Raw genomic sequence first — 15,957 nt, forward strand, 5'->3', positions numbered from 1 at the left:
GAGCAACCAGCCCCACTAGAAACTTGGTAACCTAGGTAGCAGAAGCTAACAACTACGTCTAGATTTTCCCCATGGCAGGTGATAGAATCTGTTTTCTGTACATCTTCAGTGTTTATTGTTCCTGTGAATCTGACATACACAAAAAGTGTCTTCCCGGTTAACCTTCTTTGATATTGCTAAACCTTTTACATGTCCATAGTTTACACAGGGTACATTGTAAGGAGCTTCTATGCATGCCTTTTCTACAGAGAGAGCAGGGCCATCTACCTGAAGGGGTCTGTGATTTGTCAGCCTTCCTACTTACTAAGACTTTGGTTTTTGCTAGGTTAACCCTAAGGCCCTTCGATTCTAGACCTTGCTTCCACACAACTAAACTTCATCTCCAGTTCTGGCAGTGACTCAGCTATTAGAGCAAGGTCATCAGCATAGAGGAGCTCCCAGGGGCAACCTGTCTTGAATTCCTCTGTTATTGCCTGGAGGACTATAATGAACAAGAGGGGCTGATGACTGATCCCTGATGACCCCCTTATTCTAACCAGAATTCTTCACTATACTCGTTGCCAACCCTCCCCTTACTGACAGCATCCCTGTGCAGGGTTTGTACAGCTCTTACCAGCCACTTGTCTATCCCCACAGTCCACATTGACCGTCAGAGAAGGGATCAGGGGACCCTGTCAAAGGCTTTCTTCATGTCAACGAAAGCCAAGTACAGAAGTTTATCTTTGGCTTGGTATTTCTTACCAGAAAGATAAGCTTCAGTGGTGCTTCTGCCTGGCATAAAACCAAACTGCATCTCATCTTGGCTAACTCTGTCCCTAATTAGTTGGGCTATGACTCTGTAACTTTCATTACCTGATCCAGCAGTTTGATACCCCTGTAGTTATTTCTATCTGAAGCATCACCTTTAACTTTGTGAGAGTTGACTATGGTGCTGCTACACCAGTCATTGGGTAAGACTCTTTCATGAACTACCTAATTTACGATGCGGGTGACAAGACCATAACCCACACCACCCGATATTTTAAGTATCTCTGCAGTGATTGCTGATGGGCTGTCTTCATATCCTTAATTGCCCTATCTCAGTCTTCATACCCTTAATTGCTTTATCTACAGGGTCCCTCAGTTGGGTCAATCTTTGGAAGATTCTCCTCCTCCCATTCATTCTCCACATTCGACAGTCTTTCATAAAAGCATCCCCAAGCCTCTTTCTTTGCAGAATCATGAAATGCAAGGGCACCATCATCCATGCAAACATATTTCTCTCCTATGACATCATGGTTTTCTCTCACACGCCGTGGAAACTAGGGATAGATGAATGGTTAGTGAGAGATTTACAAGCCATGTGCAAGGATGCTGTCAGTAAGGTAACGAGTACAGTGAAGAATTCCAAGTAGGGGTAGGGGTCCACCAAGGATCAGTGCTCAGCCCCCTCTTATTCATCACAGTCCTCCAGGCAATAACAGAGGAATTCAAGACAGGGTGACCCTGGGAGCTCCTCTATGCTGATGAACTTGCCCTAATTACTGAATCACTATCAGAACTAGAGGAGAAGTTTCAGGTGTGGAAGCAAGGACTAGAATCGAACGGCCTTAGAGACAACCTAGCTAAAACCAAAGTCCTAATAAGTAGGAAGGTAGATAAAACACAAACCCCTTCAGGTAGATGGCCCTGCTCGATCTGTAGAAAAGGCGTAGGTAGAAACTCCATAAGATGTACCCAGTGTAAGCTATGGACACATAAGAGGTGCAGCAATATCAAAGGAAGGTGAACTGGGAAGATAGTTTTGTTTGTGTGGCAATAAACACTGAAAATGCACAGAAAACAGCTTCTGTCACATTCCAGGGGGAAAAAGACTATAAGTAGTTGATAGCTTCTGTTACCTAGGTGACCAAATCAGTAGCTGGTGTGGATGCTCTGAAAGTGTAACTGCTAGAATAAGAATAGCCTGAGGTAAGTTCAGAGAACTCTTACCTCTGCTGGTAAAGAAAGGCCTCTCACTCAGAGTAAAAGATAGACTGTATAATGCTTGTGTATGAACAGCCATGCTGCATGGCAGTGAAACATGGGCTGTGACTGCTGAGGACATGCGTAGGCTCACAAGGAATGAAGCCAGTATGCTCCAGTGGATGTGTAATGTCAGTGTGCACACACAACAGAGTGTAAGCACCCTGAGAGAAAAGTTGAACTTAAGAAGCAAGCATCAAATGTGGTGTGCAAGAGAGATGACTGCACTGGTATGGTTATGCGTTGCATTTAAATGAGGACAGCTGTGTGAAAAAGTGTCATACCCTAGCAGTAGAGGGAACCTGACATTAGAGGGAAGACCTGGGATGAGGTAATTAAATATGACCTTCAAACATTGGGTCATACCGATAAGTGACCGATGATAAGTGACCGAGACCTTTGGAGATATGCTGTGCTTGAGAAGACCTGGCAAACCAATTGAGACAGTAACCGTGACCTATGCCAGCAGTGTATAACCAACCCATTTAAGAGTACCCTTCAATCATTGGGCAATAAACTGCACTTGTGAAGACCTGTTGATGCAAGTGAAGTTGTTGTCATGTCTAATAACAGTACTTCCTGATTGGCACCCATGCCAGTGGTATGTTAAAAGCACCATTCAAGCATAATCGTTGCCAGTGCCACCTGACTGGTTCCTGTACCGGTGGCATGTAAAAAGCACCCACTACACTCTCATAGTGGTTGGCATTAGGAAGGGCATCCATCTGTAGAAACTTTGCCAGATTGGATTGAAGCCTGGTGCAGCCTTCTGGCTTGCGAGCCTTCAATCAAACCGTCCAACCCATGCCAGTATGGAAAGCAGACATTAAATGATGATGAACATAAAACAAAAAACAACAAATACATCAACCAACCTTTGCTATTTCTGTGTCTTGAGGATAAACAACAAAGTTTACAACTTTGATTTGGCTTGAATTTACATTTGAGTAGTTTTTCACTGCTTCATACATAATTCCAGGTAGTTTTTCAATGGGGTACCTCAATTTTCCAGCTCCTAATATCGGAAATGCAAGGCTTTTTACTCCAATTCTCTCAGCAGTTTCCAAACAATTGGTTATTATTTGAGTCAAGTTTGCCAGAATCTAAAAAATAATTGTTTAGTAATTGATAATGAACATTTTATTAGATTATTTTCAAATTCTTCTAACAGGTAGAAATCATTAAGTTGTAATAAATATATTCTCTTCTCACAACTCCTCTCACTCCTACCACTTCTAAACACATCTGTTATTCCTATCACTCTTTAGTCCTGCAAGGGACAAGGCAACCTCACTCATGATGCTGCTACAATAAAACAGACTCAATCCTCCGTGTAGAATGGTTGGTGAATGAAGAGAGACAATGCAGACCCAAGAGGAGTCTTTAGTGTTGGGGAGGACATGGCAACCTCTCTAGTGCCAGTGCCATGAGAGAGAAAACACACCAATACAGACAGTAAAACACAGAAATATGTTTTAATATAGTCTTCTTTATCAGTCATAGAACTGTTGTTAGGCCTTGAGGCTTTTTTCATTCTATTTATATATAAAAGATTTTCTGTTCATCGATATCTTCTGCTTCCTTCCAATGATAACTTGGAATAACAAATATTAAACAGGATGCTGTCATTTGCTTTAGGATTCTCACACAACATGCATAAGGTTCTCTTCAATTATTAACCGTTCAATAAATCAATATCATATGATTGATACTTACTAAATCAGAGGAATCTTCATCCCAGGGGGGTAAAACCAGATGAAATACATTCTTACAGTTGAGGTTATATCCTTTAGTGATGGCTATTTCAGATGTAGAAATACCTTGAGGATATTTCTGGTTACATTCATCTTGTATCTTAGGACCAGCAGCAAGGAGAATATATTTGGAGATAGAACCATCATTAAGCTGGAGGTTTTTATTGGTGCTGTTAACGATGACATCAAGCTGCAAAAGTAATTTATGGTAAACAAGTAAGGAACATTCCATGGAGAGAAGATGGATACATTGTTGCAGTTGATATTGTTATTAAGAAAGGCTCTACAGAATGGCTGTAGGAAGTTTGAGGTTGTTAAAGTTAACAAAGGATATACTCAAGATATCAGATGTAAAGGAAATAGAATCTCTGAGTTTGATTGAGAAAATGTTTTAATTAACTGTAATGATTCATCATCATCATCATCATCGTTTAACGTCCGCTTTCCATGCTAGCATGGGTTGGACGATTTGACTGAGGACTGGTGAAACCGGATGGCAACACCAGGCTCCAGTCTGATTTGGCAGAGTTTCTACAGCTGGATGCCCTTCCTAACGCCAACCACTCAGAGAGTGTAGTGGGTGCTTTTACGTGTCACCCGCACGAAAACGGCCACGCTCGAAATGGTGTCTTTTATGTGCCACCCGCACAAGCCAGTCCAGGGGCACTGGCAACGATCTCGCTCGAAAATCCCACAGGAGCCAGTCAGGCGGTACTGGCAACAGCCACGCTCAAAATGGTGCATCTCATGTGCCACCCGCACAAGAACCAGTCCAGGGGCACTGGCAACGATCTTACTTGGCTTGCCGGGTCTTCTCACGCACAGCACATTTCCAAAGGTCTCGGTCAGTAGTCATCGCCTCGGTGAGGCCCAATGTACGAAGGTCTTGCCTCACCACCTCAGCCCAGGTCTTCCTGGGCCGACCTCTTCCACGGGTTCCCTCAACTGTTAGGGTGTGGCACTTTTTCACGCAGCTATCCTCCTCCATTCTCACCACATGTCCATACCAGCGCAATCGTCTCTCTTGCACGCCACAACTGATGCTTCTAATGTTCAGCTTTTCTCTCAAGATACTTACACTCTGACGGGTATTCACATTGACATTACACATCCAACGGAGCATACTGGCTTCATTCCTTGCGAGCTTACGTATGTCCTCAGCAGTTACAGCCCATGTTTCACTGCCATGTAGCATGGTTGTTCGTACGCATGCGTCATACAGTCTGCCTTTTACTCTGAGTGAGAGTCCCTTTGTCGCCAGCAGGGGTAAGAGCTCTCTAAACTTTGCCCAGGCTATTCTTATTCTAGCAGCTACACTTTCAGCGCACCCACCCCCACTACTAACTTGGTCGCCCAGATAGCGGAAGCTATCGACTACCTCTAGTTTTTCACCCTGGAATGAGATAGAAGTTGTTTCCTGTTTGTTTGCAGTCTTTATTGCACCTGAACATCTGCCACAAACAAAAACTAACTTGCTAGTTAACCGGCCTTTGATGTTGCTGCACCTCTTATGTGTCCATAGCTTGCACCGGGTACATCTTATAGAGTTACTACCTACTCCTTTTCTACATACTGAGCAGGGCCATCTACCTGAAGGGGTTTGTGTTTTATCTACCTTCCTACTTATTAGGATTTTGGTTTTAGCTAGGTTGACTCTAAGGCCCTTCAATTCTAGACCTTGCTTCCACACCTGAAACTTCTCCTCTAGTTCTGATAGTGACTCCGCAATTAGGGCAAGGTCATCAGCATAGAGGAGCTCCCAGGGTCAACCTGTCTTGAACTCCTCTGTGATTGCCTGGAGGACTATGGTAAATAAGAGGGGGCTGAGGACGGAACCTTGGTGGACCCCTACCTCTACCCGGAATTCATTGCTGTACTCATTTCCAACCCTCACCTTACTGGCAGCATCTCTGTACATGGCTCGCACAGCTCTCACTAACCATTCTTCTATCCCAAGTTTCCTCATTGACCACCAGATAAGGAATCGGGGGACCCTGTCAAAGGCTTTCTCCATGTCAACAAAAGCCAGGTACAGAGGTTTATCCTTAGCTAGGTATTTCTCCTGCAACTGTCTCACTAGAAATAAGGCATCAGTAGTGCTTTTACCTGGCACGAACCCAAACTGCATCTCATCTAAATTGATTCGCTCCCTAATTAGTTGGGCTATGACCCTCTCTGTAACTTTCATAACCTGATCTAACAGCTTGATGCCTCTGTAATTATTTGTATCTAAAGCGTCACCTTTACCTTTGTAGCAGTTGACTATGATGCTGCTACACCAGTCATTGGGTATGACTCCTTCGTGTATCACCTGGTTCGTAATACGGGTGACTAGGCTATAGCCAACACTGCCAGATATTTTGAGCATCTCTGCAGTGATTCCTGATGGGCCGGGGGCTTTCCCGGTCTTCATACTCTTAATTGCCTTATCTACCCTGGTACTATCAACTCGGATAGCTGGTCCCTCTATTGGGTCGACATACGGCAGGCTCTCTTTCTCCCATTCATTCTCTTTATTAAGCAATCTATCGTAGTGGCATCTCCAGACCTCTTTCTTTGCATCCTCATTTAATGCAAGCGTACCATCATCCATGCGAACACATTTCTCTCCTACAACATCACTATTCTCTCTCCTACACTGTCTTGCAACACGAAATACCTCGAGTCTTTGGTCCTCACGGCGCAGAACATTGGCAAATCTTTCCTTATCTGCTTCCCCTCTGGCTAAATAAACCTGTCGCCTAGCCTCCCTTCTGGCACATTGGTACAATTCCCTGCTACCACCGTTCTTCCAGTCCTTCCAAGCCTGTTTCTTTTGTCTAATAGCCCTGTCTACCTCCTTGTTCCACCACCACGTTACTCTGGGTCGGGAGGGGACCTTACACCACCCACAAATCTGGTCGGTGGCTTTCAACAGGTTGTCCGGCAGAAATCTCCAATTGTCTTCCACGTTGTATGATGCTATATCCCCTTCTATTTCGTTAAATGCTTCAAGTAACTTGTCTCTAAGTCTCTGTCCGTTTGCAGGGTCTTTAAGCTTCCACACCCTTCTCCTCCAAGCCTGTCTAATTCTGGGAACCCATTTTGCCTTGATCCCAAAGTCGCTAACTACTAATCTATGTTGTGGGGTACATTCTTCGCCAGGGTAGGTTTTGGCATTTATAAGCCGCCCTCTTTCCCTATTTCTGGCGAGGATGTAGTCGATTTGGCTAGAGTGTCTGCCGGAGCGGTAGGTGACTAGGTGACTGGCAGGTTTCCTGAAGTTGGTATTGCAGACCATAAGATTGGTTGCATCACAGAACTCCAGCAGTCTGGTTCCCTCCTCGTTGCGGGAACCGAAGCCATAGCCTCCATGTATGCCATGGAAGCCTCCAGCACGACGTCCGACATGACCGTTGAAGTCTCCAGCCACAAAGAGAAGGTCCCTGTCACTCGTCGACGAGGTAGTTTGCAAGAGGGTGTCATAGAATTGGTCTTTCAGACCATCTGGTAGCCCCGGTTGAGGTGCATAGGCTGAGATGACAGTAGCTAATCTATGATGAAGCACTAGTCTGATCTTAAGTACTCTGTCACTTACTCTAACGACCTCGATTACCTTATCCACCCATTTCTCCGCTAGAAGTATTCCTACGCCCCCGACCCCGTCAGTGTTCCCTGCCCAGAAAATCTTGTACCTGTGTTCTTTGCCTGTGAGGAACCTCGCAGAACCTCCTCTCCATCTTACTTCCTGGATGCAGCACATATCTACGCGTCTCCGTTCAAGCATCTCAACAATTTCACCGGATCTACCTTTCAGCGTGCCGACGTTGAGAGTGCCAATCCTAACAGTATGGGTGTTGGGGGTGTGGGCCTGTAGCCTGGGAAGGGGAAAAGCAGTGTCGTGTACCTGAAAAGAAAACTTGCAATTGGAAGAATTCATAAGCAAAACAGTACCTACAACCTGCAAACATTTCTCAAACTTAATGCGCTACCCAAAGGTAGGGGAGAGGATGGCCAACGCCACTAGATGGGTTCCGGGAGACAGCCGAGGTTGACAGGATGACAGAGGAATGAACTTCCGGTGGAGGGGGTGGGAGGGCGGGTTACCGTCAGCGAGTAGATAGGGCTCTTAATTGTAGATTTTAAATATTTGAGAGACAACAATGCATAAATCGTAATTTTTTTTGGAAATGAAATAACAAATAAATATAAATATGTTACATGAATCTATTTACTCACAGATGCATTACAAATTGAATCAATCATTAGGTTTATTTCGATGCCACCATATTCTCCAGATATCACATTAGTTGTGGGAATCATAGAGGATGGTTCCTCTTGTGAACCAGGAAGAGATGCGTTTGACGATGCAGTTTCTGAAAATAAAGAAAATTCTTTATGTGTTTTGTTTTGTTTCTGATTTTTAATCAAATGTTCTTCTCTGAATTTAAAGAACCACTTTATTCCATGTAAATAGTAATATCGGTTGGAAATTTTGGCACAAGACCATCAATTTCAAGAGGCACCAAAAGTTGATTATATTAACTCCAGTTTTCAACTGGTAATCATTTTATAGATCCTGAAAAGATGCAACTCAGACTGATGAAATGCAGCTAAGTGTTTCACCCAACTTGCTGATGATTGTATCAGCTCACCACCTAACAGTAGTAGTAGTAGTAGTAGTAGTAGTAGTAGTAGTAGTAGTAGTAGTAGTAATAATAATAATAAGTGCAATGTATACAAACAGCCTGCATGCTAACAAGTGTGCTATATTCACGTTTTTGTTTTTTATATTTGTTTACCTTTTGAACTACGGTATAGATGGGCAGACAGAACAAAACTGCCATGGTGTCATCCATGGATGAACTTTGTGACAAACCTGGTTACTGTCCCAAAATAGAGCATTGCCTGACAAATCACATCTGTCATCTATGCACAGAATTCGAAAATTCCTTCAGAAATAGACAGGTTGAATGCAGTAAATGTCATGTTTCGATCTGCTTTCAATGTGCCACAAACTTTCAAAAGATCCCAGGTCAAAAAAAAGGACACCATACTTCTATGATAGATAAACTCTGGGAAATGGTCCAGCTACCAAACTGCTCATTTCAGTGTCTGACTTGTGTGTCCTTTGCTACCAATGCTGCTAAACAGCAACAATATAAACCGACAACCGCGTCTTCCTCTGCCATTGCTGCTGAATACCAATTAAAACCGACTACTATATCTCTCCATACCAGTTCTGTTGATGAAGAACAACAACAAAAACTAAAGCCACCCGTGTCTTCCACCCCTGTCATTCTTCAACAACAACAAAAATTGACCTTGCCAGCCAAAGAACATCAGCAAGAACAAAAGCCAACGATGCTCTCTTCTCCTGACACTTCTCAACACCAACAAAAATCGACCATCAGTACAGAAGTTGCAAAAATTCAAAAAAAGATTTCTGCTTTAAGCCGAGAAATAGCAGGAATCAAAACCAGCATCTGTACAAAACCTCACAATGAGGGATCATATCAGAGTGCCTTGCTCAACAATTTACCCGTAGCTCTTACTGAACCTAGACACATCAAGGAAGCCACTGAATCAACCACCCATGAAGTAATTGTCATCGGAGTATCAGAAGACATGGTTGATCTACAGGCATTTACTGGCAACACATCTAAGGGCCTATGCTGTGTTCCTCCAAAAAGTGTTTTCCACCTTGGCCGACCAGAATCCAAACCCAGATTGATTTGGCTGTCATTTTCAAACTCTACTGAGGTGCGGCCACTGATAGGGCTTGGTGCGAAAACAGAATTACCTTTCGGACATGCCCTGGCCTACCGCCTGATGTACGCCCAAAGCTAAGAACTGTAGCTTCCCTAAATCGCAACTCTGTGCCACGGGAAAGCTTTAGCCTATGCGACGATGGGCAAATATGGAAATTCGTCAAGTCTGGTGAGTCATGGATAAGGGATATCAGTTGGTCTGAGCATACTGCACCCACAATAACTAGCAATACAAAAGCCATGGGAAACTAAACAAGAACAATCAGCCATCCCCTGTATATCATCATCATCTGAAATCCAGATACAAATTGTTGTCCTTGAATGCCCGTAGTTTATGCAACAAGGTACACCTTTTTGACTCTTACGTCAAAAGTATCGACCCAGATTTCATCACAGTCACGGAAACATGGGCACATTCTGCACTCTGTGATGGGGGTTTTCAGCATAGACGGCTACAACCTGTTCTGCAAAGACCGCATTAATCACTGTGGTGTGGGTGTGATAGTCTATGTTCGTTCAAACCTATTAGCAATTCCTTGTGATGATTTGAACCAATCTCAACAGGAAGTATTTTTCTGCAATATACACATGACCATGTCAACACTTCTACTTGGAGTTGTTTACCCCCACCCCTCCAAATTACCATCAAGACACAATTTTTTGATATCCTCAGAGTTGCTGCCATGAAAACAGCCACTTATGTTTATATTGCTAGGGACTTCAATTTCCCTGAGATTGACTGGGGGGGCCTTCAGTTGGCTGCATAGTGCAGATGATTTCCTTGAGCTAGTGCTGAACTCAAATTGTTCCCAAGTCGTTACCTCCCACACAAGGGGTAACAATACTTTGGATCTGCTATTTACCACTTCTCCTGAAACAATTATTAGTGTCACTACTGAAGATGATCACGGCTGACTTGTCTTTGATTGGTTGTAACAAAAACCACAACCATCTTCAAACTGCCTGCTTTGACTGGAATAAAGCAGACTGGAACTCTTATTGTACTGCGCTGCAACACCCAAACTGGCTCGAATGTTATGTCTATGGAGATGTGAACACTATACTTCAGAACATTCTGAATTCAATATGGACGGCATGTGCAGCATCGGTACTATGCAAGCACAAAAAACCACCCAATAGTACAATTTGGGAGACTGCAGCAGTCCGACTTGCCAGGAAAGAACGCCATAATGCTGAACAGGAATAGAAAATGCACAAATCAGAGATCAACAGGAAAAAGTGCAATAGATCATCCAACCATCTCAAGCAGGTGACAAAAAAGGCCGTGCTTGAATTCGAACAGCGCATAGCAACCAACCCTAACAGCAAAGTGTTCTGGAGGTATGTACATTCGAAGCAGAGACCTCACGCTCCAGTCGGTCTCCTTCGCAATCCCCACACGGACAAGATTACTGACAAACCAGATTACTGACAGATTACTGCACAAAGAATGTGCAGAAATTATTGCTGGATGCTATGCAGGCATCATTACTGTCGAAAATCAAAATGTTCCATCTCCATTACCTCTGACACCAGACTCGATAACTACTATGAAATTTACACCAGCAATGCTACAATGCCACCTTAAGATTAAACGTAACTATGCCTCTCCTGGTCTCACTTCTCAAACATGGTGGGTACTTTCTTCTGAACCAGCTTTCATTATTCTTTCAATTCTGTCTTGACAAGGGTGTTACTCCAGAGCAGTGGAAAACTGCCAATGTTATCCCTCTGGTCAAAAAAGGTGACCGCACATCGCCTGTCAACTATCGCCCCATCAGTCTTACTAGCTGCATTGCCAAACTGATGGAATCCTGTGTCAGAGAAATCCTCTAGAACTTCTGGAAGTCTCACAGCCTCATCCAGCTGTCACAATTTGGATTTATTCCTAACTCCAGCTGCTGTAATCAACTCATCAAGTTTCTTGAGGACATTACTCGAATCACTGATGGCGGCTCTTGGGTGGAGGTTGTTTACCTGGACTTTGCTAAGGCTTTTAATTCTGTGCTACACAAAAGACTTATGGTGAGACTCTCTGCAATGGGTGTAAGAGATGATCTCTGTAACTGGTTGAAGTCCTTCATTATCGGCCAAAAAGAGGTTGTCATAGTTCTAGGACAGCACTCTTCACCCTATGAGATGACATCTGGTGTACCACAAGTATCTGTTCTTGGCTCCCTTTTATTTGTTGCATATATTAATGACATAAATGCTAACTTAAAGAATGCCACAATGCTGAAATATGCAGATGACATCAAGCTGTACCTCGAAATAAAGAGGACAGATCCTGTACACTATAGATCTTTATTGCAATCAGATCTGGACACAATGCAGCAATGGATCATGGACTGGCAACTCAAGCTGACTGTGGACAAATGTACCACCATGCAGTTGAGAGGAAAAACCCAGCGTCTACTTACTCCCTCCACAACACTGATCTCAAAAAGTCTTCTTGTGAACGTGGCCTGGGCATTATTGCCGACAGGGATTTGCGTTGGACAAAACACATTGCTAAAATTGCCAAGAAGGCTGAGGGTGTCTTGGCATCACTTACCAAGTCCTTTGTGAGCCGCTCTCCTGCTATCTATCTGAGGCTTTATATAGCTATGGTGCGGCCTCACCTGGAATTTGCATCACCAGTCTGGAAACCCTATCTTGCCCAGGATATTAATCATCTGGAAACCGTTCAGTGACGTGCAACCAAGCGAATACCCTCCGTCAGGCATTTGCCATACTCTGAACGCCTTACTTCCCTGGGTATGGATACATTGAAACTCCAACGTCTGGCAGCTGACTTGGCAGACGCCCATAAAATTATTAACCATCTTACTAACAATAACTCTGAGCACCTTTTCAAATTCCACCTGTCTAACACCCGTGGACATGTTTACAAAAAACAGCACAGCTTCCATGACTTTCGGATACATTTTTTCATGCTAAGAGTTGCTGAAGTATGGAACAAACTGCTGGCATCAGTTGTTAGTTGTCGGAGCACTGCGTCCTTCAAAACTTCCATGCTTCCTGAGATTCGCCAACACTACACCTGATTTTCTCCCCTCCATACACGCACAAGCATGTTTCTGACTCATACACTGTTCACTTTCCAGGCATTTGTACAATACTGCACATGCTTTATACGCACTTATGACAAATTGTAGTGCACCTGAGCACTGTATCAATAATTTCATTATTATTATTATACCTATTTTTTTAAAATCACTGTGGATAAATGGCAGAAATAATCTCAGGCTCTCCAGTATTTTAAATTATAAACAGAAACAATTAGTGGTGGGGAGTGGGGTTGAAAAAAAAAATTTTCAGATATTTTTTCATAGCATAAATGTATTCATGGGGAGAAAAATATTGAAAACCATAAATGCAAGTGAGAGAGAGAAAGAAACAAGTAGGTTGTCTGGGATGTGCGAGAAATGACAGCCAAATCTCCCTTAAATCACACTTTTTTTTTTTACAAAAATGGCTCCTCCCATAGTTTTTAAGTGCAAAAAATCGGCCAGAATCGGTCCGGAGGTAGGATGGAGAGAGTAAAAAAATTAACTTATGTTGACTTCCTGATCTGAAGCTCTGTTTTTTTAAAACTCCTCTCCCTACCCCCTGGAAAAAATTTTCTCGCAAATTTCTTTATAATCATAATCTATGCCGGTTGAAAGAAATTTGTATAAACTTTCATTTAAAGATACCCATTTTCCTGAAAGTTAGGAGGGGAAAAATTGGATCGTGTGAATTTTCCCAAAATACTTTTTGGTAAACATTTCCCCATAAATTTCTTTATGATCATAATAATCTATACCATTTGAAAGGTATTTCTATAAAATCTCATTAATATATATCCATTTTTCTGAAAGTTATGAAGGAAAAATTTTAATTCTTGGATTTCACAATGGAATTAATATGATTATCCCAAAAAAATTTTTTTTTTATATGTTACCCCACCTCCCTAATTCCAAAACTTTTCAGTATCAAGGCTTGTGTGTTTGTATAAGAGAACTAACAGAAAATTATGTTATAAAAATTTACTCACAGAAAATTATGTTATTAAAATAAATTATCTCTAAAATATCTTTAAATTATTACCGTTTCCAGTGTTTCTCATTTCAATGAGATCCTTCTTTGAAAGAAAAACTGAAAGAATGACATGATATGCACGCTCTCTTTATTTCTAACAAAATAGACCCTTGTTTTTTTTTTGGAATGAGAGTGACCCTGAGCGAGAAGATATTTAAAGAATGGGTTTTATTGGATAATTTGTGCCCCACCTTTCTTTTTCTAAAGTTTCTTTGGATTTTTGCTTTTGATATAGGAAATTAGAATTTTGCTCAAAAAACACATTTTCATAATTTTAATTTCCCTCTTCCCTCCTTAATTTTTTTTAATTTTTAACTTTTTTCAAAATTTTTTCTGTAATACATGTACAAAAATACAGAGATTACGAATCTTTAAGAATTAAAAAAAAAATGTTTTTAAAGCAACACTTGCTTTTTAGAAAGCAGGTATGTTTTTCCAGAAATAATGTAATTTAGCCATTGTTTCTAGTATGTTGGGTTTTTTTGTAGTGGTCTGATATTTTTGACATCAGCTAAAATTCTATGCATGTGTGAAACATGAGATGAAAGTGAAACATTCTGAGTTTTTAGTTTTTTGAAAGCAGGGAGGTGATGGGTGGGTGTGTGGTGGCCTTCAGTGTTTCTTGAAGAAAAATAAAAATTTTAAAAAAATTCCCAGATTTGTAATCTCTGTATTTTTCTACATGGATTAAAACAATTTGAAAAATGTTGGGATGGGGTGGAGTGGGGGAAATTAAAATTTTGAAAACATAAATTTTGGGCGAAACCATATTTTTCTATATCAAAAACATAGAAATCCGAAAAAGAAAAAAATATCACCTGAAATGGGTGGTGTACACAACCTTCACCTTTGCCTGAAAACTTAAGGTTAATATAATAAAATGTTAAATAGATATTATGGGGATAAAAAAATATGATACCAATAAATTGGGTATCCATGATATAAACTAGATATATGAAGAAATGAAATGAACTGCAAAAAATATTTATAAAGCAAGGCTTTTCTCAAGTTTAAAATGCAACACTGTTTTTGTCATCATGTTTGTGAGAGTGAATACAAATACTTTGAGCTATTTTTAGAAGAGTATCGACTATGGACCAAAGGTTTTGCCATTCAGTTATAACTCTCTGTTCGAGAGAAATGAAAAATAGCAGTTAAAATGCCCAGAAGAGGCCATTAGTTATTCATTACATCATAATGCACTTTAAAGTGCAAGTATGCACACTAACAAATGACTGAAACATCATGTAGGCAAAAAAGATGAACTTAATATGACTGCACAATGATTAAAGAGTGAATATTCTATGTGTATTCTGTTTTCGTCGAATGATTAATTATTTCTCCTATATCAAAAAAGAATGAAGTCTCCATAGAGACAACTGGATTTTTGGAAATGAAAAGTACTAAGAATGGTCAAACTAACCAATCACAAACATAAGTACATAAGCACATGAACAATAACCAGAACCATCAATCAATAATAGTGCAAAACTGGTGCCTGTTCGCATAACATATACCACAAAAATAATTTTTTTTTGAAGAAATTCTTTGCAAATAGGCAGGCATGCATGCATATATGTATGTATGTATGTATGTATGTGTGTATGTATGTATAAGAGTCTTTATACAGTGATCCCATAACATGAAGACTTCTTGTCCTTAAACATTACCTAGACCTTCGACCTAACGCCCAACCTGATATGTCTACACTTCTTCGTCTGGCCAAACTTGTTCTCTCCCTCAACTGCTTCTTGTTCATGGGGAAATTTTACCAACAGTCTCGAGCGTGGCCATGGGAATGAGAGTTGGCCCCAATTATGCGAACCTGTTTGTTGGCTATGCTGAGGCCCAAATATTTTCAAGATTCACTGGTTCCACTCCCGAACTATAAGGTCGTTACATTGATGACTGTATCTGTGTGACGTCACTCTCCTTGGAACAACTAGACTCCTCCCTCTCTTTTGTTCAATCATTCCATCCTGCCTTCGAATTCTTCTGCACCATTTCCAATACTTCGGTTGCCTTTCTCCACAACAATCACCACTCCATTCTCACCACCTCCATCCACTACAAACACACCAACTATCAACTTTTCCTCCTCCCACCCTAAATACACCAAGCTCTCCATCCCCTATTCCCAATTCCTCCGTCTGCGCAGGCTCTGCAGTGACAACCATGACTTTGAGACTCAGTCTCAACTCATGGATTGCTACTTCATCCTTTGTGGACATCCCCTCACCACTATCCACACCACCCTTGCCAAAGCATATTCTGTGGACTGTGCATCTGCTCTCTTTCCCCACACCTGCCCTGGCATTACCTGTTGCCCGTTTCCCCTCAGCTACCACCCCTCCATCCTGCCTCTC

At 41.7% G+C, this 15,957-nt stretch overlaps 1 protein-coding gene across 2 annotated transcripts in view; it reads right to left on the minus strand.

The window, feature by feature from the left end:
* LOC149137958 (protein mono-ADP-ribosyltransferase PARP14-like) overlaps window positions 1–15,957 on the minus strand; it is a 405,174-nt gene that overhangs the window by 241,763 nt on the left and 147,454 nt on the right. For both annotated transcript variants that reach the window (XM_089340089.1, XM_089340037.1), the window contains exons 3-5: window positions 7,977–8,113; window positions 3,721–3,948; window positions 2,880–3,107 (exon numbers count right to left, since the gene is read on the minus strand). In XM_089340089.1, coding sequence (XP_089196215.1) covers window positions 2,880–3,107; window positions 3,721–3,948; window positions 7,977–8,113 — 593 coding nt within the window. The remainder of the gene's footprint in view (window positions 1–2,879; window positions 3,108–3,720; window positions 3,949–7,976; window positions 8,114–15,957) is intronic.

Source organism: Octopus bimaculoides, chromosome 1, assembly GCF_046866305.1.
Source record: "Octopus bimaculoides isolate indiv1 chromosome 1, ASM4686630v1, whole genome shotgun sequence".
NCBI lineage: Eukaryota > Metazoa > Mollusca > Cephalopoda > Octopoda > Octopodidae > Octopus > Octopus bimaculoides.